Below are 23902 nucleotides of genomic sequence, written 5' to 3'. Positions count from 1 at the left end.
GGTAGCTGAACAACTCAATTCAATCCAGTAAGCATATATTGAGCACCTTCTATGTGTCATGACAGGACGAGGGAATACATATAAAAAAAACAAAAAAGGACTTGTCTTCAAGGCACTTATTGGCCTTCTACTGGGGAGAAGAAACACAAAGATAAATAAGTATATACAAAAGATGTGCAATTTAAATACAAGGTAATTTAGGGGTAAGGAAGGGACACATTAATAAACATGGGGATCAGGAGAGACCTCCTGAAGGGGGCAGTACCTGAACTGTGCTTTGAAGGAAGCTAGGGATTTTATGAAGTAGAGGAAAGGTGGAAAAACATTCCAGTGTGAGGGAGAGTGGGTGACTGACTGATGTATATCCCACAACTGTGCTGAGTAGGTCCATTGCAAATGTATGTTATCTAATCTTAGTTGACCCTAACCACAGTCAAGACATTCTTTTAACCCTCCTTAATCACTTCTCTGTTCCACTTCTAACAGAGGATGTTCTTCTTTAAACATCCCACACAATCCCCTCCTCCAATCTTCACAACTGAAGACCTCTGCCTCATACTTTACTTAGAAAAGTGTGCATTTGCCATGAGATACCTCTTCTTCACCCCTTCTCTTCATTTCATTTCATTTGAAATCAGCCCTCATTCTTTCCTCCTTCACCTCAGTCTCTGATAAAAACTCCTCTCCAAGGCTAACTCTTCTTCATGTACCCTTGATCTTATCTCTTACCACATTCTCTAACAGATCGTCCCCTCAATCATTCCCTTCCCTCTATTCTTCATCCTCTCTCTATTGGTTCCTTTCTTTCTACCTCAAAACACAACCAAGTCTACCTCATCCTTAAAAAAAAACCTTACTAGACCCTACCATCCCCTCAAAGTACCATATTATATTTTTCTTCCTTTTATTAGCCAAACTCCTTGAGAAAGCCATCTATATTTGTTGCTTCCACTTCCTCTCCTTTCACTCACTTCTCAACCCTTTGCAACCTGCCTTCTGACCTCATCACTCAACTGAAATTGCCTTCTCCATCATTTCTTGCCTGGATTATTGCAATAGTTTCTTCACTGGTCTTCCTGTCTCAAGTCTCTCCAAACTCAAATTCATCTTCCATATAGCTGCCAAAGTGATTTTCTTAATGTGTGAATCTGAGTATGTCACTTCTCCACTCAATAGCCTCTGTTGGCTTCTTATTACCTCTGGAATCAAATAAAAACTTCTCTGTTTGGCAATTAAAGCTCTTCACAATCTAGCCTGAACCTATTATTTCAGCCATAGCCTTTCTATGGAATTATGGTCTGGTTGCTATTCCTCATATGCATCATTCTATTTTCTGTTTTCATGCTTTTGTACTGGTCTTCCCCCATTCCTCATATGCATGGGAAAAGGCCTTTTGTCAGAAATGAACTCTGAAGACAATTAGGGATTCGAAGAGGTAGAAATGAGAAGGTTGTGCCTAGCAGGCATGGGGAGTAGCCTTTGGGAAGAACAGGAATGGACAATGGCATGTCATGTGTGACAGTCAGAAAGGAGGCCAGCTTGTCTGGGTCAGGCAAAGGGCTTTAAATGTCCAACAAAGTAGTTTGTACTCAGTCCTAGAAATGATAGCGAGCTACTTGAGTTTATTGGGCAGGGAGGTACCATTGTCCGATCTGTGCTTTTGGGTCATCACTGACAGCTATGTGTAGGCTGTATTGGAGAGAAGAAAGACGAGGTAGGGTGAACAACTAGGAAACTATTGCAACAGTTCAGGTGAGAGGTGTAGGGTGATGACTGTGGAGAGAAGGTGACAGATGGTAAAAGCAAGAGATTGTGAAGAGAAAAAAGACAAAACTTGGCAAGATGAAAGGGAGAAAGGAAGGGGAGAGAGAGACAGAGACACACAGAGAGAGACAGAGACAGAAACACACATGGGGGGGGAAGAGAGGTTGATGGAACAAGCTTCTGGATGGAATAGAATCATATGGGATGAAGGCACAGATAGAGAGGATGACTTTGTCAAGAAAGGGAAACTTTCTCAGAGACTGGAGTAAATGAAAGGATGAGTGAAGATGGAGAGAAGTTTTAAGCTAAGAAGTGAGGGTAATCAATGAATCCTAGTGGATGGCCTCTGTTTTGTCAGTTAATGTAAGTCCAGGCTATCAGCTGAGAAAGCGTTGGCACTGGGAAACTGAGGAGAGAAATATTGGAGCAACTACTTATTATTGATCTTATACAGATGAATTTTCACTGTAAAAGCTGGAAAATTCTGATTACCTGATTATTGTTTATGCCTAGAAAATTTAAGCTGGCTAAAAGCAGTGTCAGAGGGATGTGTTCTTTCATAGTTGCACAAGGTCCCTTTTGAATATCACTACTATAGCTCATTATTTGACTCCCTAACCATTTATCATGGCTCTCCTAATTCTGTAGAGCCAAGATCACATCACCACTGACATGCCTTTGTTATAAAAACATCCTGGGCCACTTTATTCACATTGGGGGCATGTGATTCTTCATATTGAAACAATAGTGCCATATATAAAACAAATGAGAAAATAAGCTATAGGGTTTGACCATATGAGGAGGCTATGGTTAGAAATACTGCTGCAGTTCCACAGAAGCAGGAAAAGAAAGGAAAATAAAAGCTGAAACAGCAGCAAAGTTATTCAAATGAACAAAGAAATTGCCAAGGACTGAAATTAGGAACTTTGAGGAAAGGGGAAAAAAAAAAAACAAAACCACCTCTATAAAGTGAAAGCAAGGATGACCTTTGCCTGTGGCTAGCTCTCTCTTGGCTAAAGAAGAGATAAATAGCATGAGGCTCAGGAGGGTGAAAAGTGGTGGTGAGTACAGTGAACTCTACAGAATTCAATTACAGATTATCAAAGGTGTAGATTATAACCATCATGGTTCTTCCCTGCCTTTTAGCTCTGTTAATTAACACTTCACCTTGTGAAAGGGGAAAAAAACCCCTATCAACTTAAATTAGTTTAGTTACTTGTTATTTGCTCTAATAAAATACCTAATATATCCTGTGAAAATGAAATTTATGAACTATCTATAGATTTCATATAAAAATGCTATCTTTGTCACTATCCTATCTAGTAAATGAATCTCCAATATGTGTGTGTATAATATATTATATATAATATATATATATATATATATATATATATATATATATATATATATATATTATATATATATATATATATATAAAATCTATCTATCTATAGATATAGCTCAATTTCTCCTGAGTTCTAATCCCACATTTACAACTGCTTGTTGGACATTTCCACTTAAATATTCCCCTGACACTTTAAACTCAACATGTTCAAAAAACCTCATCATCTTACCTCCTAAGTCTATCCGTTCTCCCAAATTCCCCATTTCTGTTGATGGTACCACCATTCCCTCACTCAAGCAAGGTTCAAAATCTCGCAGTCATAGAATCATAGATTAAGAGCTATAATGAACTTTAATGGTCATCTAGTTCAACCTCCTAATCTTTGACTCCCCTCTCTCTCTCTGTCTGTCTCTCTGTCTGTCTCTCTGTCTCTCTCTCTCTCTCTGTCTCTCTCTCTCTATTTCCCTTATCTAGACAGTTACCAAGTCATACTAATTCTACCTCCATAATCCCTTCTATCCATTCCTTCCTTTCTATGTATACTGACAATACCCTATTTCAGACCTTCATCACTTATTGTCATAGGCTCCTAAATGTTCTGCTTAAGCTAGCCTTTGCTCTTTTCCAATTCATTTTTTACACAGATGTCAAAATAACCTTCCTAGTATACTAATGTAACCAACTTCTTTTCTCAAAAAACATTCAGTGGCTCTCTACTACTTATAAGATAAAATGCAAACTTCTTATCCCAGCATCTGAGGCCTGTCCACAACCTTCTTTCCATCTAACTTTCAAGTCTTCTTTTACATTACTCTCCTCCATATACTCCATGTTTCATCTCAATTGAATTATTAGCTTTCTTTTGTGTTCTAGGTCTATACTCGTGAGGCCTATTTTCCATACATGGAATCTATTCCCTCCTCATCTCTTGTTGAAATCCTCCTCTTCCTTCCCTCAAAACCAAGCTCATGTGCCACCTACTTCATGGCTCTTTCCACAATTTGTCTAACTGAAAAATCCCTACCTACTCAGACATCCCTAGGTCACTTTCTAGGTATCACTCTTTTTTCTTCCTATTTCTCCACTCATTTTTCTTTTTCCGTTATACTTTGTGGCATGCTTATTGTATGCAAGACATTTTCCACAAGTCAAACTGTAAGCTACTTAAGGGTAGAAGTTTTCTTATTCTTCATCTTTTTATCTCCACTACCTAGCAGTGTCTCAAAAGTGAGAGGTGCTGAATAAATGTTTGTTGAATTGACTATTGAATCACTGACTTGGTTTTCATTCTAATTATTAGCATTCTAATAAGGGATAGTGATGTCATTTGAAGAACAGTGTTGGTCCAGCAGTAGTATAAGAAAGAACATTGATCTGCTCCCAACTAAGCTGCCTTATACTATCATTATGGATATAAAGAGGCAGTGTATAGCAGAGAGATTTAGGGAGGAAGTAGAGTGGAGACTTCTACTGCTAGCTAATTGACTGAGCACTATTGCCATGCCCATTTGGCATACTCATTTGCCTTCATGGAGCAATTCAAACTCATGGATGCCTCCAAGAGAGCAATGGCTGCATTATTTGAGGTCTCTGGGAATCTTAATTTGATGTGAATGTTTCTCTTTGTGTCTCTCTCAGAATACTGGTCCTGGAGAAGTTGGCTGGGTGAGTTTTATGTTGTGTGTGTATGTCCCTTCCCCCCGAATATTTTATGTGCTATGCAGAAGTTCCCAAAATGGGAAATACTGCCCCCTGGAGGATGCTAGAACAATGGGGGGTGGTAGTAGCCTTGGGTGCAACTGAAGGGCGCTGAATAAAAATAAGCGGGAAGTGGAAACATAAGGAAAGATGACAAAATTTTGAAAAACTGTGCATGTTTCATCTATTGTGTAACAGTTAAAGTTGTAGTGATTACATTATTTTTCCAAATAAACACACAAAATACAAGTTATAACTGATCTGTGGTCAAGTCTGCCAACAGGTCTTAATAAGCAAGTGTTGGCAGGCAATCATGTTGTGCATTGTCAGGAAGTCTAGCATGCATGGCAGGAATATGTGTGTGTAATGACTTGTTTACAATATGATACTATATGGTTACATGACACAATATTACATCATCAAAATTTCAATGCAGGAAAAAACCCACAAATTTATATTAAATTATTAATTTTAAGATGTGTCATTTTATTAAAAATATTTTATTTTATTTGAAGTGACATAAATTTCATAAAAAACCATTAAAGCATTAAAGATTTCCATGGGGGCACTGAGTAATTTTTTTTAAAGGGAGCAGTAGTCCAAATAAGTCTGGGAACCTCTGTGCTAGAGTTATGCTTGAGTCTTCCCCACTGGTTGGAGGTGAACTTTCCAGTTCATACAACAGTATGATAAAGATATGGAAATTATCTCAGACCCATCAACCTTGGGAATTTCTGAGTGCCCCAAATATAGCACTAATAAGCTCTGTTATTTGTGCTAACCAAAATAGTGAGGAAAAGCGTCCTCATATTCCTTTTTAATACTGTATGATCATCTGTTGGGTTCCTCTCCTGAACTGACACACTAAGGTCAAAAAAATTCAAACTCACCGGAACGTGATCATTTGCTAACATTTGAGTTCTTTCAGCAAACTAGAAAATTCACTGTGAGCATATTTTTAACCCTCAATATTGTTCTATTTGTTTGTTTTGTTATTCAAGTGTGTCTGACTTTTCATGACCCCATTCTGGGGTTTTCTTGGCAAAGATACTGAAGTAGTTTGCCATTTCCTTCTCCAGTTCATTTTACAGATGAAGAAACTGAGGCAAGTGGGGTTAAATGACTTTCCCAGGGTCACAGAGCTAGTAAATATCTTAAGGTCAGATTTGAATTTATGAAGATGAGTCTTCCTGATTCCAAGCCCAGTACTCTACACATTGGAGCACCTAGTTGCCCCAGTATTGCTTTAAGCATCATCTAAATTAATAATAAGCACCTTTAACTTCCAGAATTAGTAATACATTTAGGATCATCTGACTTTTTGAAGTTTAGTTAAAATTTCCGGTTTTAGGGTAATGCCTCAAGAACAAAGCTCACTTGAAGAAATGAACTACTGTACATGTTTTATTTACCCAATTAAAGTTTGCCCTATATAAATTTGACATATTTTGTCTGTTAATTTAACGTGATGTTTATTATAAAATATTTTATTTTAAAAAACCAATTATTGGATATATATAGAGAGACAGTAGCTGTACTGAAGTCATATCATACATGGCATGAATACAAAATATCAGGGTAAATAAGACTTCCTATTTGTAGTGCCATAATAAATAGCAATGATTTTATACCCAAGTTATAAGTAAAACTCAGATTGTTGAATTAAGTGATAAAAATGAATGATGAAATCACAAATACTGTGACCATACAAAACAAAGGTGAAAAAAGATCCTCCCAAAGGGAAAACAGACACACAATGGTGGTCCAACTTTGAATTTGCCCAGCCATTCTGGAAAGCAATTTGGACCATGCCCAAAAATGTTACTAAACTGTGCATACTCCTTGGTCCAATTATACCTCTACTGGGACTACTTCCCAGAAAGGCCAAAGAAAGTGGAAAAGGACACGTATGTACAAAAATGTTTATAACATCTCTTTTTATAATAGTGTCAAATTGGAAACCAAGGGCTTGACCATCAACTAGGGGAAGCTAAAGAAATTGTGGCATACAAATGTCATGGAATACTACTGCACCATAAGAAATAATGAAATGGATAATTTCAGAGAAAATTGGGAAGACCTCTATGATCTGATGCAGAGTGAAGTGAGCAAAACTAGAACAATTTACACAATGACATCAATGTTATAGGAAAAAACTACTTGGAAAGACTTTAGAGCTCTGATTAATGCAATCAGAGATTCATATGTCTGAAGGACTGAAGATGAATCATGCTATAGCCATCCACCCCCTGCCAGGAAGGTGATGGAACTTAAAATCTGGAATGAGATTTTTGGATATAGACAATGTGGGAACTTGTTTTGCTAGACTGTGTGTTTGTCCTGTGTGTTGTTTTTTAATTGTTCAATGGGGGGAGGGGCAGGAGGATATAATAAAAGAAAATAGAGAAAAATAAAGAATAAAGAGAAAATAAAAGCTTATAAAATAAAAAATAAAAAGATGCCCTCAAAATACAAGAAAAGTTAAGAAAGGAAACACATTGACTTCGATTATCTATTTCCTTGTATATCTAGGAAGGCAATAGCAATATATCTTCAAAGTAGAAAAGAGAAAAACCTAATCTTTTCCTCACCTGAATTCAACCTTTCGTAAGTCTGCTGAAAGGCTACATAACTCATAAGTTAAAAAGGCTTCCTTCCTTATGTTGTTTATAATTGATGTAAGTAAAATGCTTTCTGGGTATGCAGAGACTACAGATGGCAACCAACTCATTCTCTTACTTATCTGGGTAGAAGTCTAGGAAAAGGGAGAAATGAGTAGGGGTATGTAGCTCCCTTCCCATTGCAGACCTGGAGAACCTCCATTTCATGGTGCAAAGGAAAGAAAAAAGTTGAATATCTCTTACTATCTTGTGTGGTATTAAAACAACTTCTGTATCATCTACATGCTCCCAGCCTTTAATTCATTGCAACTGCAGTCACAATAATTCTATCAACAGAACTTCCTTGAGTATCCTAATCATAATCCTTGTCTTTCCTGCTTCCATTCTCTGTTCATTAGCACTGTCCGCTTGAACTTTTTTGATAGATCATGATGTAAATAGCAACTCTTTTCTATGGCTTCTTGACTCAGTGATTCTATACCCTTTCAATAATCACTATATCAATGTTAAAAAACCAAAACTCCAACAGCTTTAAATTTCTTGTGATTTTATCATTTATCTTGAAAACTACACTGATTAAAGAGATCATTTAGGATATATTAGGATGTAGTAAAGTGTAGTTCATAAAAATGTAAATTTTATAAAATAAAGCCACAAATTATCATAATAAAATATACAGGGGGGGTTCTGCAAATGATAAAATGCAATAATGTTATGAAGAACTTGATAAGGTCCTTCCTATAAAGCTGATGTATACCTTGATACCTAGTTACGTCAATCTAGGAAAAGGAAGAATTTAGATGTGATGTTAAAATATTGGGAAGCATGAGTGTGGATCAAGAAATGAACGAGGCCAGAAGACACAAAAATATTATTGCTATATATCATGAATATTTTTTCCAGGGAGATAGAAGATACTGGATGTGAGGGCCATCCACCATGGAAGAAAGAAAAAAAAAGATTTACATTGAGTTCATGGGATAGGTAACTATGGTTGAATAATTCTATCACAACACAGAAATTCCAGAGGTTCAAACACAGGTTTTATTGTGCCTAAGCACAGGTTTAGGGCAAAAAAACCCACAAACAAATCCTGAACCTCAATTGAAGTTTCTAACAAAGCTTTTATAGACAAAAATTACATCAGAGAGACAGAAAAATAAATGTTGATGTACAGCAGTCTTGTATCCTCTTAGCAGACTTAGCCAAACACTCTTAGTTACATATTCAAAGCTAAGTTTCCAAGGTTTAGATTGTATAATAATCTAATTGAGAGGGGGAGATTTACATGTTACAAAGATAACCCCAAAGTCAGAGCCAGGGGCATCCTTCCACAAATAAAGCACTTAAATTAACTTGGGAAACTCTAACTCCCCTTTGGCTTCTTATCTGAGGAATGTTTGAGATCTTAAGTAAAATTTTAATATCCCATGGGACAGGTTTCAGCCAGCAGCTCTTACCCCAAGTAATGAAAAATAATAAAAGGAAATAAAAATCTCTCATAACAGTTAAAAATTTCTTATAACATATTTAATGACTTTTTGGGTCCAAACCTATGATTTCATCAATGTAGGTAACTCCTGGTGTGGAAACACTTTTGTTATGAGAAAAAATATCCCCTCTTTGAGTTCATGTGGTAGGTAACTGCTGCAAAATATATTTACCACAAAGCAACAATTATAGGAGTAAAAACATACATCTTATTATTATGCTCAAGCATAGACTCAGGCCTCAGAGAATACCTAAATAATCATTAATATTCTGACAGGGCCTCTTATTGACAAAATTATGTCAGAGTGACATAGAAATAAATCTTTTACACATTGTAATCTTGTATATTCCTCTTAGACCATAAAAGTTAAAGAAAAAGTAGATCCCAAATCTCAATGCTTCCTTGTATGTAGGTCAAAAATGCTGAACAAACTTAGTTAAACAGAGTTTTTATCTCCTACATAAACAAAGAGTCAAACAGACTCTATAGGTAGACTAAGTCAGGTTACAGATTAAATGCATCACAAATAGGCGAATTGAAGAGGAAGTTTATATGTCACCAAGGAGTCAGGGACAGCTGAAATTCTTCCTCTGGCTTCATCTCCAAGGAATGTTTAAGGCTTTCAGTAAATTTTCACATCCCATGGGACAGGTTTTGGTCAATTCAACAATGTCTCCACTAGGAGCAATGGCCCTGACTTTTTCCTTCACATCATTATTCTATGAGCCAGGTTTTTGCTATTTTTTTCTTCTATTGTGTTTTGTTTCCTCTTTCTGGTGGTTCCTCCTATTGGTTCTAATTCTTACTTACAAGATCACTAATGTGAAAATATGTTTAATAGGAATGTATATGTGTAGCCTATATCAGATTATGCACCGTCTTGGAGAGGAAGGGGAAGAGAGAGGGGGAGAAAAATTAAAAACTCAAAAACTTATGGAAGTGATTGTTAAGGTGAGATTACTAAATCAAAAATTAAAAACTGCTATCACACTCTCCACCAATGCAGCTCTGTCATAGTCCAGCAATTTCTTTATAGCATATAGTCTTAGAGAATTGACTGGAGTTGGAGGACGATAAAAGATTAGGATTTGCTAATGGTAACAAAGCTAATGTAGAAATGAACTCAGACCTTTTGAACTTCATGGCTGGTCACCTAACTACTTGCAGCAGGCTGCTTCCCAGTTGGATCATAAAAAATGAAACTGTGTCTTAGAAGAAAGGAAATAACTACTTATAGATACAGCAGTCATTTCCAAATTAGCTTACTTTGGGCAATGAGAATATTGGCATGTTAGAGCAAAAGACAAAGTAAATGTGAAAAGAATAAAAATGAGAAACCATTGTATGTTATTGCTGCAACTCCAATCTTACCTACTTAAACAAGTTCTTGACTAAAAATAGGAAATAGGGGAAAAGAAACACAGTGACTCTCGTGATTACCAAGAAAAAATTAACATATTCAAAACAGGCACTACAAGAAGGAAGCAAAAAGAACCTAGAAATTGCTTAAGTTAGCAAATGTCTAATCTCTGGGCAAAGCAGAAATGATAATCAAAGGCAACACTGGCTTGCAAAGAGAATAAACATTTGTTAGCTTAGATGATTTATATTATTGCTTGTAAAATACTATGGAGATAATAGTTCTAGTCTAGAAGACAGAAGATAAAACACACAATCCTTTTTTAGGTAGAGAGAAGGGGGATCATGGATGCTGAATATTGCATATGATGGTAGAGGTGGTCACCACATTGTGGTGAAAGTTCATCAGGAAATGACTACAGCAGAAAAATGGAAGGCACAAATCAAACTTTTAAAAAGGTAATTTTTAAAATTATGGAAGAGGATGATAGAACATAGAGTATTGTTTCACAAATTAGCAAGAAGAAGCCATAGAGAAAATGAGCCTATAGAGAACTTTACACAAGGCTTAGCTAAACTAGATTATTCCGAATGCATTTACAGATGGAACATGAAGGAAGCTAACAAACAAGTACAAAATGGAACATATATGCTGGCATTTATTTAATTTTTATAGTGATCTATTCTAAAGGGCAATGACAGTAGAACTGCATATCTAGTCTCTAATTCAGTAACTATTTCTCAATCCCCTATTATTCATGAGAGACTATTAGGTATAAGGAATATAAAGACAAAAATGATAATCAGTTCCTGTCCTCAAGAAGGTCATGCTCTACCACATATTGTTTGAGGAAGTAAGATAGAACTTAAAAGAAGATAATATTGAGAAGAATGAATGGATTTGGTCAAAGACATGCAGAAGAAATCCATGCTAGAAGTGACATAATTTTTAAAAGAACTCAGGGGTTGATTCTTAAGAGGATTTTACAAGATAATCAAAGAGATTCTATGCAAAGCTTTTACAAAAAAAAAAACAGTAAGCAAGAAGAAAAGAGTAACTACTGACTCACATACCTACTTTTTCATCTCTATAAATGTCTTCACGAAAATGGTACATGTGCACATTAAGGCTACTCTTCAGAAAAACATGACAAAGAAATATGTTTTAGTGTAAAGAGCACTGGATTTTGAGTCCCTGAATATAGGTTAAGATCCTGGCTTTGCAATTACTACCTGTGAAATCATCTGGGTAAATCATGTAATCACTATGGGCCTCGGTTTCCTCATCTCTAAAATGAGGAAGTTGGTTAAGAAAACCACTAAGGTTTCTTCCATCTCTAATACTATGTTTCTGTGAAACAGGCAGCCTTTCTCAGATGTTTTTCTGTGTCAGATCATATCTTTATAGTCACACAGTTGAGTAGCACAGAGAACTTAAGATCCACCTGTAGTGATCAACTTTCGAAAAGTACTTGACTAGGTAGAGTAAGATAGAATCTTGAAGGTTCTCATCAAAATGTCTCCCAAAAATTTCTGACCGATACGATTATGGAGGTAACTTTGTTCGATGATCTGCTCAGTTTTGACATTAGGCAAGGTCAATTTACATAAATTTACATAAGGTATTTGCCAGCATTACATAAGGCATAGTGGGTAAATTCTAAGTAAAATTCTACCTTAATGGCAAGTTTCTCTAAATGATCCTATTTGGAAATGAAATTATACTAATTTCATTGAGTTTCCCAACACTACAAAGTGAAACCCACTGAAATGTGAACCATTCACAATTGAATAAACAACGTAGATGAAAAGGCCTTTTGCCTAGACAATGACATGCAGATGGATGGAGAGCCCTTTGAATAGGTCCAGCTGGAGCAGGTGCTTCAGATGGACAATGATTAGGGCCCCACATTGAGCAATAGGAGCTCAGGCTGGATGACATGTGGGAAACTGTGCAGTGTTTTTCAAAGATCCCAAATTGCTTGCTGCCACAAAAGCCCACGTTATAGGGTTGCAGATAATGGAACACTGACCTTGAAGCAACCCTAAGGCAATGGAAAGATGCATGGTAGGTCTAAACAGGCTGTCACATGTTACTAACAATGATTTCACAAGCAAGAAGCCAAACAAAAATATTATTGAGGATATTGTCAATTATGAATGACTGAAAAAGGAAACAGCTCAGTCATGTAGTGAAAATAAGAGACAACAGGTGGAGAGTGATCCGTTGGTGCTCCAGTGTTCCACCACAGTCTCATCGATATGGCCACTTTCATCAATGGAAATCACAACCATCTATGCCTTCTTATCCCATATGATTCCTTCTCTCTCCTCCAATACATTCCTACAGGAAAGTCTTTCCTTTGTTCTCTTGACTATTTATCATTAACCTGTGGTACGCTGGTATCTTCAAAATATAGAAAGAGTAAGAGTTGTATCTTTAGCACATTGTGCAAAAATTCTATGGAGGATTAATGGGAAAATATGAACAATTATACATGATGAAAAGGCACAAAAAGGCTGCCATCTCTTATCAATGAAGAAAGTAAGACATGGATCAAATCATAGATCCATCAAATTATACACATGAATATCACCATTCGGGCAGCAGTTAACAGGTGGCTAGGTGGCACCCTAAAGAGAACTGGTCCTAAAGTCAGGAAGAGCTGAGTTCAAATCTGGCCTCAGACACTTAACCAGCTACATCCTTCAACTGTAAAATGGGGAGAATAACAGCATCTACTTCCCAGGATTGTTGCAAAACCCAGGTGAGATGATATTTGTAAGTTTTAGGACTTGCTATTAATAGGACTTAACCTAGAGGGAAATTCTTTGGCAGGTCTGCCAGGAACATAGATAGGCTTTTTAGAGTTTCTTTGCTGTACTACTTGGATCATTGAATAAACAAGTTTTTATTGAGTTTTAAGAGAGTAGAATAAGTCTGTTTCAGACTATCTTAATTCATCCTAAGTAAATACCATTATTATATCAAGATTGCTTCTTAAATAGAGAAAAACTCTGAAGAGTAAAAAATGAATTCCCAAGAAGCAAGCTTTCTCCACTTGCTTCTTCCTCAAAATGGAATAATAGGCTTTCATAGAAGGACATGAGAGGAACTCTGAGTGGAAAAGAATGAAGTTGCTTCTTCCTTGTCATCCCACTTGATGGTGATCCTTGCTAACCTTGAAATAAATAAGAGCTATTCCTACAAAGGGAATTCATTTTAGGTACTGTAAAACATCATTTATGCTCATCTAAATACGATAATGATAGTATCAGGGGAAGCTAGGCGGTGCAGTGGATAGAGTACTGGCCCTAGAGTCAGGAAGACTCATCTTCTTGAGTTCGAATATGGCTTCAGATGCTTACTAACTGTGTGATCCATGGCAAGTCACTTAACCCTGTTTGCCTGAGTTTCCTCATCAGTAAAATGAGCTGGATAAGGAAACGGCAAACCATTCCAATATCTCTGCCACGAAAACCCCAAATGGGGTCACAAAGAGTTGGACACAGCTGAAACAAGTGAACAACAACAACAACAACTAAACACTATAAGTTCAACACTAGTTTGGCTGCAGAGTAAGGTTTTCCCTGCTAGGTCTTAGGAGGGCTGCTAACTAAATCAGTGTAGGGAATACCCACATTGATAAAACCACAGATCCCTGAAGTACACGAAAGCAAGAAGTACTACATCCTGCCCAAAATCACTTGATAAAGTTTTTTTTTTAAACTTTAGCAAACCTGTTGTCTCCTGCCCTTTTTAGATAAAAAAAAATGATAAAATATCTTCAAAGAAAATGCAAACATCATGAAGCAAATAGTTTAATTTATAGAGCTATGCTTTTGCTAAACAATGCAACTTTTAAAAAATCAAGTTAAAAACAAGAAAAATGTGTTTTTATTTTAAAAACACATTGTCCTTCAGACTCAGGAACAGGGAAAAAGATTACTGTGGATAGCATATTTAGATACTTTGAACAGTCAGTGATTTCAATGGGGTGAGTGTTCTCTCAACTAATATTTCTGGTAATATCTCCATGTAGATTATGGCTGAAAAACTGAACCTTTGGCAGCCAGTTTTCCTGTGAAGAGCCAACTTCATGAATTTAGCAGGATTGGTCTATACAGTCCATGCCTAGGCCAAAACTTGAAGTCTTTCTAGCTTGGTAAGATCAACCAGAGCTTACGCTTTATTGACATACCTGTCAAGAACTTAGAGATACCTCTGCACCCCAAGGAGGCATCCAAGTAAGGCTTCAGTGGAGGGCAGCACTCATGATGCTCCTTTAATTTATCTGTGTATAACTTTAAAATGTGGACAATCAACTGAGATCAGTTTTCTAACCATTAACATGTCATTCAAATTACATCTGCTAATAAAGATGAAAGCTACCTGTAACAATTGTCTAGAAGCTCCTACTTCTGACAGCCCTTTTCTAGGATCAGGGGCAGAAGTTTAGCCACAATAGTATGTTTCCTAATCTGGACCATTCATCCCTCCCTCTTGTAATCCAGATTTACTATGCTTCAGAGCTTACTGAGAGCTGCCTTTGTGTGAATGAAAGTCAGATGTGTGGTTACGTTATGATACATAAAACCTCTGGAAAATTAGAGAAAAAATACACACATATACCTAAACTGGAAAATGATAGCATAGCAGGAGGGAAAAAAGCAAGAGTTTCATCTTCAGTCTAAAAGTGAGAGAAAAAAAAATTCACCCACCCCCTAAATGCCTTTTTTGCAGTTCTCACTTTGGAATGGTATCTCATCCTGTTCCCAGGTTTTCAGACTTGGGGCAGAAGAAGGTGTGCATAGAGCCTTGCAATTCTCACATGGGAGGGGTTATCACTTTTTATTCACAGCTGAAAGGTGGGAAGAGCTTAGAAGGGCTATAAGGAAAATGTAGATGTACACAGAAAATTAAAGTTATGATTCCTATATAAATGGAATATGAGCAGATATTACGTAAATGAAGTTGTTATAATATACAAATGGCAAAACACTTGAATATAACATATGCATTGGAATGGAATGGTCTTAAAATAAACCATAACACTAAATTTCTTTTTTATTGTGCATTTAAAATCTCAATTTTGACATTTAATTTTATCGTTTAGAGCAATGGATACAGTAATCCCCCTATTTCTGTCTAGGCACCACTGGTTTTCCAGTCTCCTGGTTTACAACCTTGGTGTTATCTTTGAATCCTAATTTCATTCACCTCACATAGCCCCTCAGCAGCCAAACCTTGTCATCTGTAACCCTGCAACATCTCTCCCCTCTAACCCCTTCTCTCCATCCACTGAGCCACCATCTTAGTTCAGGCTCTCATCACTGACTCCCAAAATAGGCTTCAAATTAATCTTCTTGCTTCATCTCTTTCCACTCCAGTCAATCTTCCACATGGCTACCAAGGAGATTTGTCTTAAGCTGATCACGTCACATCCTTACTCAAGAAACTCTAGTGCCTCCTTGTTGCCTCTAGGATAAACTAAAAATTCTGTGCTGTGCCTTTAAAGTCCTTAACAACTTGGTCCAAACTTTTTTAAAGTCTCATTATACGTTAATCAACTTCCTGGCCTCTATTATCCAGCCAAACTGGCCTTCTCTCCATTTCTTAACATGATGCTTTATCTCCCCCTGCTTTTCCTTCACATTTGTTGTCTCTGATACCTGGTCCACACTTCCTCCTTACCTCTACCTCATAGAATTCCTCTTCATTCCAAGATTCAACTCAAATATCATCTCCTACACTAAACCTTTCCTGATACCTCACAACTGCTAGTGTCCTTCCTCCTTATTACATATAGGGTCCTTAAGAGTAAGCATTGTTCCTTTTTTTTTTTTTTGTATTTGCTACCCCAATACCTAGCATGGTACCTGGCTCATAGTGAGTATTAAATAAATGCTTGTTGATTGAATACCAATCTATATTTCTAGGCATATTTAGTCATTCCAAGAAGGTGCCAAATACAAATTAATGTTATTGGAATGAAAATAATATTATTGTTCTACATGTTCATCTTCAGACTCAATTAAAAAGTGTGCACTTTAATTTGTTTTTCTAGTGGTTGTATTGGACGTCCATTAATCCACCCACATGCCTTCACCAGCACCCTCTTGTGACCAACATCATTCATTTAGTAATAACTAGCACGTATACAGGGCTCACCATGCACCAGGCGCTCTGCTAAGGGCTTTATGATTATTTAACTCATTTGATCCTTATAACAACCCTGGGAGATAGGTGTCATTATTATCTCCATTTTACAGATGAGGAAACTGAGGTAAACAGAGCTGAAGTGATGTGCCCAGGGTCATACAACTAATAAGCATCTGAAGTAGGATTTCAACTCAGGTCTTCCTGACTCCAGACCCAGCACTTTACTATCTACTGTATCACCCAGCTGCCCATTTACAACACACAGGGTCGTAATTGAAATAGAGTGAACACACAGGGTCGTAATTGAAATAGAATGTGTAGTCACTGGCCATGGGATACAGTGAAGATAATTAGCAAGACAGATTTTAGTTCATCTGTACCACATTCCAAATTGGTTACAAATCCACATTTTATTTATGGAAATGATGTGCTCATTGGGGGCATTAATGAAACAGGCATAATTTTTCTTGACTGTTTTAAGTGTACATAATAACTTAAATTTATATCATGCACTGGGTTACAAGAAACTTTGAAAACATCATCTCATTTGATCCTTATAACAACTCTGCAGGGTAGTAGTACAACTATTATTTTCTGCATTTTACAGATAAAGAAACTGACTTGCTTTACATAGCTGGCATAGAGCAAAGCCAGGATTCATAACCAGTCCATATTTCTCTCCATTGTAAGAAAAACTAAACTAAGTTTAACATTTGTCAAGCACTTTACATACACTATCTCATTTGAGCCTTACAACTCTATGAGGTAGATGCTAGTGTGATCTCCATTTTACAGATGAGGAAACTGAGACAGTTTAAGTGATTTGCCCAGGGTTGCACTACTAGCAATTTTCAGAGGCAGGATTCAAACCTAGGTCTTCCTGATTCCAAGTCTGCACTCTGTTCACTGCACCACTTAGCTGCCTAACAGGCTATTCCTGAGCATTGCGCAGTGATACAGGTGTTAGAAAAGATAATGAAACAATGACTTTATATGTGTTTTCATCCTCTCTGTCCGATGCGATCCCCCATACTTAATTCAGACCTCCTCCTCTTGAAAAATAAGAAAGAATCCAATGTGTACACTGCTTTCTGAAATGGTATTTCAATTAACCAACAAAAAAGTAGGAGAGGATGCCAAACAACAATTCTCTAATACCAGGATTAAAAGATTTTGGCCTAATATTAGAAAAAATCAAACTCATCTTAAAATTGAAAAATATCTGATGTTCTTCCTGTCAAATTCCATCAAACTGACTACACTTTTCAGGTATGACATTAAGTGAATAAGCCTATAAGAACATAATCCTTTATAACTACAAAAGCCAATCTCTTCAGCCTTGAAAAAGAATAGGTGATAACTAATTCTATTGATTAAATACTGCCAATTACTAAAGGGATAATTTTCAGTCTACTAGATGGGATAATTTTTTTTTGAGATGAGATCTTTTTCCAAAATTTATTAACTTGCTTACAAAGGATAGGGCTAAGCTCAAAACATGTAAAAGCATGAAAAAAGTATTCCTTTACACCTCTTAGGTATTTAAAAACAATTAAAGCTTGGTTATTTTAAATATATGAAATTAATTTATAAAGATAATACATTGTTTCATTGCAAGTGAATTCTAAATTAATTATATAAGTCATCGGTATAATGGTCACTGAATGAAGTTACTTTTTTGCAAAATCATTCAGAATCTTAGAACTTAATGGATCCTTCACTGATTATTTATGTGTGTATGTATGTATGCATACTGTGCATGTGTACATGTGTACGTATACACATATTTGTTATTCTTAAATTGGGGAAGGCCTCCAGTGCACTGGGTGGACCTCCTATGGTTAATCTGTGGGAGAACATGGGCATGAGTTGCAATGGATGGGCAGCCATGGAGAGGTTGCACTCTGCATTGCTGGTGGTGAAAACCAATCACATTTTACCCAAATCAAATTTTGGTCAAAACACCCAAATGTATGAAATTGCAGATCCATTTGAATATTTAAGGTCATTATTATTTTAAACAACAGGTAGCATGGGATCAGGAAAACCTGGGTTCAAGCCCCACCTCTAACATTTACTGGTTATATGATGCTGAACAAATTACTTAACCTCTCAGTCCCAGTCTAGGCAACTTTTAAAGACTATCAACTGCAGAAAAGGTGACAATCTGTAATAGGAAGAAAACTTTCTTCACCCAGATTTACCTATATTAGTGAAATAAGAGGTCTAGTCCCAGTTTCTTCCTATTCTTTCAAGTAATTAAAAAAAATCCAAACTAGTGGCAATTTTGTTTTGTTTCCAGTAGTGAATTGTAATAAAATGTTACACTTGATGATTATTACTAAGACTTTCTTCTCTTGAAAAAAATCTTTTTTCTTGGAAAAAAGCATTATATCCATATTTATAGACTATGTGATTTATGTAGAACTTTACAAGTGGTGGCATAACCTGTGTTCATCTACAGAACTCATCTGTATACCTATATTTTCTGAATAAATGTAAGATGCCCAGTGAACTTTGTTCACCCTTACGTTCATAAGACCTTTTATTTAGTATGTAAAAACAGTTCTAATACTTCATCATTTCTACAGTATTTCCAGTAAATCGTCACTAAAAAGGAGCCATTGTGGAAATGTCTAGTCACTTAAGATGCAGTAAGTTTAGATAACAGGTAAACATTAGTGTAAGGGGCATTCTACTGAGTTGCCTAGGAAACATTTAAGGAGATGATGAACTCCACTGAGATGCATTGAGGGATATAAAGAAATGCTGACACTAAGGATAGATTTACAGAAGACGCCAAATGAAATTACATTTTATCTCAATTCTCAATACTGCAGAGCGTCAACCTCATCTGACAACCTCCTCTTCTCATCAATAATCCCATCGTATTCTTTTAAATAATACCCCACTGGGTGAAATGAGGTACCCTTCTTTTCCCCTGAAAATATTTTATGAATAGGAAAAGATAGCAATAAAGTAAAAGAAAGAGAAGATTCTATGATAAAAATCACAATTTTAAGATAGAAAATAATTTTCCAGTATGAATAAGAAAAAAACACAACACTTTATCACTTTAATGATCAATATCTTCCATGTAAAAGAATAAATGGCATCTAATCCTTGAATTTAAGTAATACCAAGTATTAAAAGGTTAACTTTCAGGTTACGTAAAAGAATAAATTAAGTTCTGGAGAAAAAAAGGATCCTTTTCTGACTTTTAAAAATGAAATGTTATTATGACTTGATTGTAATTAGCAAGCTAGTTCCAATGACATGAACAGAACCAGCACTTTCTCTATATTATTGTAATGCACTGGAAATTAAAATTGGACCAATTATCTCAAAATGACATGATTGTCTCCTAGGAGGAGGAAATAGGTTATTGGAAACAGTAATTTCAACACCACATGGGTTGAAGGATGCATAAGCAGTGATTTTCAATCCTCGTTTATATTAAACAATGCAAACCAATGGAAATGGAACAGTGTCTATTTGGTTACCAATGGAAATGAAGCATTATGGTAACCAAAGTACTAAGGAAAGATGTATTCCATCCTAACATGGTATGTGTGTGAAACTATTTGTTCTTCAAATGACATTGCAATCTAGGGATGAGACGTGTTTGTCCAATTCCCTGTGCAAGCTTACTCTTCTCAACAGACAACACAAAGCTCACCTGATTCTATCTGCCGTCTGGCAACCCCTGGCTTGTAGTTGAAACAGGCAGGTATTCTCCCCAAGGTTTGGTTACTTCCTGTCCCTCCTCTTTATCAATTGTCTTTCATTTTTCCCCATTAAAACTTGAATGCTTTGCATTTTAAAGGTTTAGCTAGCTCTTCCAGTGTTGTGCAGATCAGACAATGTTAATTGTTGTTGTGGGTCTCAGTAATTTCTTTTTTTTTTTTTAAGAGAATTCTGGAGGTCATTATAAGTTTTTTTTTAAGGTGCACTAATTGAATCTTTAATTTGTATAAGGAATGGACACAATAAAATATGCTCTCCAATTTCATTTATCTGCCAGAAATTTCTTGAGGAGGGAAAACTGGAGGCAGTGTCTTTTAAAATTATTGCCTATTAACAGGTGTTTGATTCAGGACATGGCTCACCGTGGCTTATAATAGCTAACATTCCAAAGATGATAATTTTCTTTCTTGATTCAGTGGATACTTGGATGACTTCAATGATTTTTTTTTCACGTAAAAAGTTTGATGATTGCTAGTACCCACACCTCAGATTATCTAAGATTAACTTTTTTTTTGTGCGGTTTACTCCAACAGCGGTTTTCCTGTGAAATCATGTAAGTAGGAACCATCTGGAAAAGGTTACTGTGGAAACAGCAAGGGGAAGCAGGGGGTGGGGCTAGAGAGAGATGCCATGACAACCTTTTTCGGGTTTCCCAGGAAACGATGGTTGCTATAGGAACTGCATCACTCAGGTCCGAATTAGTAACTTCCGCTGGAAGGGGTGTCTGTCACTTTAATCTTCTTGTGATATTGCAGAAGCTTATCTCTCAGATGCATTAGGAAAAAAAAAATCTTTCGTTTCTCTCAGCAGCACTGAAAACGTCGCTGTTTCTAGACTAGGATTGGTTTTGGCTGGGGGGCGTGCACAGAACTTCTTCACAATGATTTAATGTTAAATCTAACGCTTTCCAAATACCTAAGCAGTCCCCGGGGTTAAACTACAGTTAGTCAAATCATTCAATCTTGAGTTGAAGAAAGCATTTTCTTCAGAAATATGTAATTCTGGGGAGGGGGATGTCAAGCGGAGAGTTCAGATATAAACTGAATAAATTTACAACGGATTTACAAATCATTACACTAATTAGAATTTAATTGATCGATCCTTTAGGCTAGGCAATTCACCTACAAGCACAATAAACAGTTCTAGAAGGTCCTCCCACTGACTGGTAAAAAAACAAACAAACAAACAAAAAAACCCTGCCTTTAATTATGTAGTTAAACCCGTTACCCTAAAAGCACTTTTAATTCCCCTCCCCACCTACACATTTCATTGTTTCAGAGCGTACTAGAAACCAAAAGTCACAAACAGCATTTCCGCTATTTGCAAGATTACAAGGGGGAAAAAAATGGGGAGCAGAGGAAACGCAGCCCATTTGCAAAAGACACCTGTTTTGGTATGAAGCAACATGGGACAGGGGCGGGGTGGATGAAGGAAGTGTGTTTTCCATATTCTTCTCTGGATGAATGGTCTGGAAATGTATAAAAAACGAGGGCATACACAGACCAATGGGGCACGTTCCACACAATACTAAGCATAGCATGTCACTTGTATCATGTATTAAACATCGGTGAATATCTTTTTGATGTTGACACACGAGTTGGGATTATTGTTCGTGGTGCAGGTGGCAGTGGAGTTGCCCGTTTTGAAGGGGGCTGGGGGGAAGGTGCTATGGTTCATACCCGCCTCCTCGATCACCATGTATTCTGACTTACTCAGAGTCGAATTACTCCGAGCTTTCCTTAGCTCTTCAACTGAAGAAGAGAGATGCTGGCAGCTCCCCACGTGCATGTACTGGGCTTGCTCTTCGCCCTCCGTCTCTCGATGATAGAAGTAGTTGAAATTGGAAACAATCACTGGCACTGGCAGGGCGATCGTCAGGACCCCAGCGATGGCACACAGAGATCCCACAATCTTGCCCCCGATCGTCACCGGGTGCATATCCCCATAACCTACCGTGGTCATCGTCACCACAGCCCACCAGAAGGCATCGGGAATGCTGCTGAACCCAGAAGTGGGGTCGTCTGCCTCTGCAAAGTAGACAGCGCTAGAGAAGAGGATAACCCCGATGAAGAGGAAGAAGATGAGAAGCCCCAGCTCCCTCATGGAGGCCTTCAGGGTCTGCCCCAGGATCTGCAGCCCCTTGGAGTGGCGGGAGAGTTTGAATATTCGGAAGACCCGCACCAGCCGAATGACCCTCAGAATGGCCAGGGACATGGCCTGCTGTCCGTGCCCTGCCTCTCGGCCAGCTCGGTGCCCAGGGTGATGAAGTAGGGAATGATGGCCACGATGTCAATCAGGTTCATAATGTTGCGGGAGAAGGTGGCCTTACTGGGGCAGGCGAAGAAACGCACCAGCAGCTCAAAGGAGAACCAGATGATGCACAGGGTCTCCACCACAAAAAAGGGGTCCGAGAAGCTGGAGACGCCCGCCGTGGAGCCCGCCGTGCTGTTGGTGGCGGCTTCCAGCGTGTCGGACGACGAGGACCCCGAGTATTCCTTCTCGTCGCGGAACTCGGGCAGCGTCTCCAGGCAGAAGATGACAATGGAGATGAGGATGACGAGCACCGACACGATGGCGATGCCCCGCGCGGGCCCCGAGCTCTCGGGGTACTCGAAGAGCAGCCACACCTGGCGCTGGAAGTCCCGGCGGGGCAGGGGCCGCTCCTCCTCCCGCAGGAAGCCCTCGTCCTCTCGGAACTTCTCCATGGCCTCCTCGCCCAGCTGGTAGAAGCGGATCTCCTCGGAGAAGATGTCGATGGGCACATTGACTGGCCGGCGGATGCGGCCCCCGGACTGGTAGTAGTAGAGGATGGCGTCGAAGCTGGGCCGGTTTCGATCGAAGAAGTACTCGTTGCGGAGCGGGTCGAAGTACCTCATGCGTCGCTTGGGGTCTCCCAGCAGCGTCTCGGGGAACTGGCACAGGGTCTTCAGCTGCGTCTCGAAGCGTAGCCCGGAGATGTTGATCACCACCCGCTCCCCGCAGCAGTCCTGCTCCCCGCCCGCGCCCGCCCCGGCGGGCGGCCCGGCGGGCGGGAGCGGCTCGTAGCGGTCACGGTCACGGTCACGGTCACAGCCGCCGCCGCAGCCCCCCGGCTGCGGACCGCCCGCCTCGGGCTCCAGCAGGTGGTCCCCCGGGCACCACGGTCATGCCGGGCGGCAGCTCGGGGCCGGCGGCGTCCCCCGCGGCGGGCTCGATGTAGCCGGGGTTGACCAGGGTGTGGGCGCCGCCGCCTCCCGCCTGGAACTGGGGCTGGGGCTGAGCCGAGGGGTGGGCGCGGTGGCGGGCGGAGGGCGGCGGAGGCGAGTGCAGGAGGCTGAGATGCTCGTCCATAAGGCAGCGGCGGCGGCGGCCGAGGCGGCGGCGGAGGCGGAGGCGGAGGCGGCGGCGGCGGCGGCGGCGGTGGCGGCGGCTGCTGCCCCTTCACCGCCTCCCCTCGCCGCGCCCACCCTCCGCCCGCCGGCTCAGACCCGCCGAGCCCGCAGCCTGTTGCTGCTGCTGCCGCCGCCGCCGCCACGAGGCTCCGTCTGGGGCTGCCTCGCTCCCCTCCGCTCCTCCAAAGACAGACAGCTCCCTCCCCAGCCTCCCCTCGCCGCGCCTCGCCGCGCCTCGCCGCGCCTCGCCTCTCTCCCCCTCCCTCCGCCCCGTCCGCTCCCCCGCGTGGCGCGCGCGCGGAGCCCCACTCCACTCACCTCGGGATTCCCGCCCACCGAGGC

General features: G+C 39.2%; 1 protein-coding gene across 1 annotated transcript in view; it reads right to left on the bottom strand.

Annotated features, from left to right (window-relative positions):
• Nucleotides 1-23593, bottom strand: part of KCNA3 (potassium voltage-gated channel subfamily A member 3) — a 32663-nt gene extending 9070 nt beyond the window's left edge. The window contains 3 exon segments of the mRNA XM_021001311.2: nt 20122-22417; nt 22420-23323; nt 23325-23593. Coding sequence (XP_020856970.1) covers nt 21747-22417; nt 22420-23323; nt 23325-23519 — 1770 coding nt within the window. The 5' untranslated portion in view covers nt 23520-23593 and the 3' untranslated portion in view covers nt 20122-21746.
• Between the last annotated feature and the right edge of the window lie 309 nt (nt 23594-23902).

This window comes from Phascolarctos cinereus, unplaced genomic scaffold (assembly GCF_003287225.1).
Source record: "Phascolarctos cinereus isolate Bilbo 61053 unplaced genomic scaffold, phaCin_HiC Scaffold_5;HRSCAF=322, whole genome shotgun sequence".
NCBI classification, from domain to species: Eukaryota; Metazoa; Chordata; class Mammalia; order Diprotodontia; family Phascolarctidae; genus Phascolarctos; species Phascolarctos cinereus.
The sequence above is the reverse complement of the archived record's forward strand: the minus strand, read 5'-3'. Positions and strand labels throughout refer to the sequence as shown.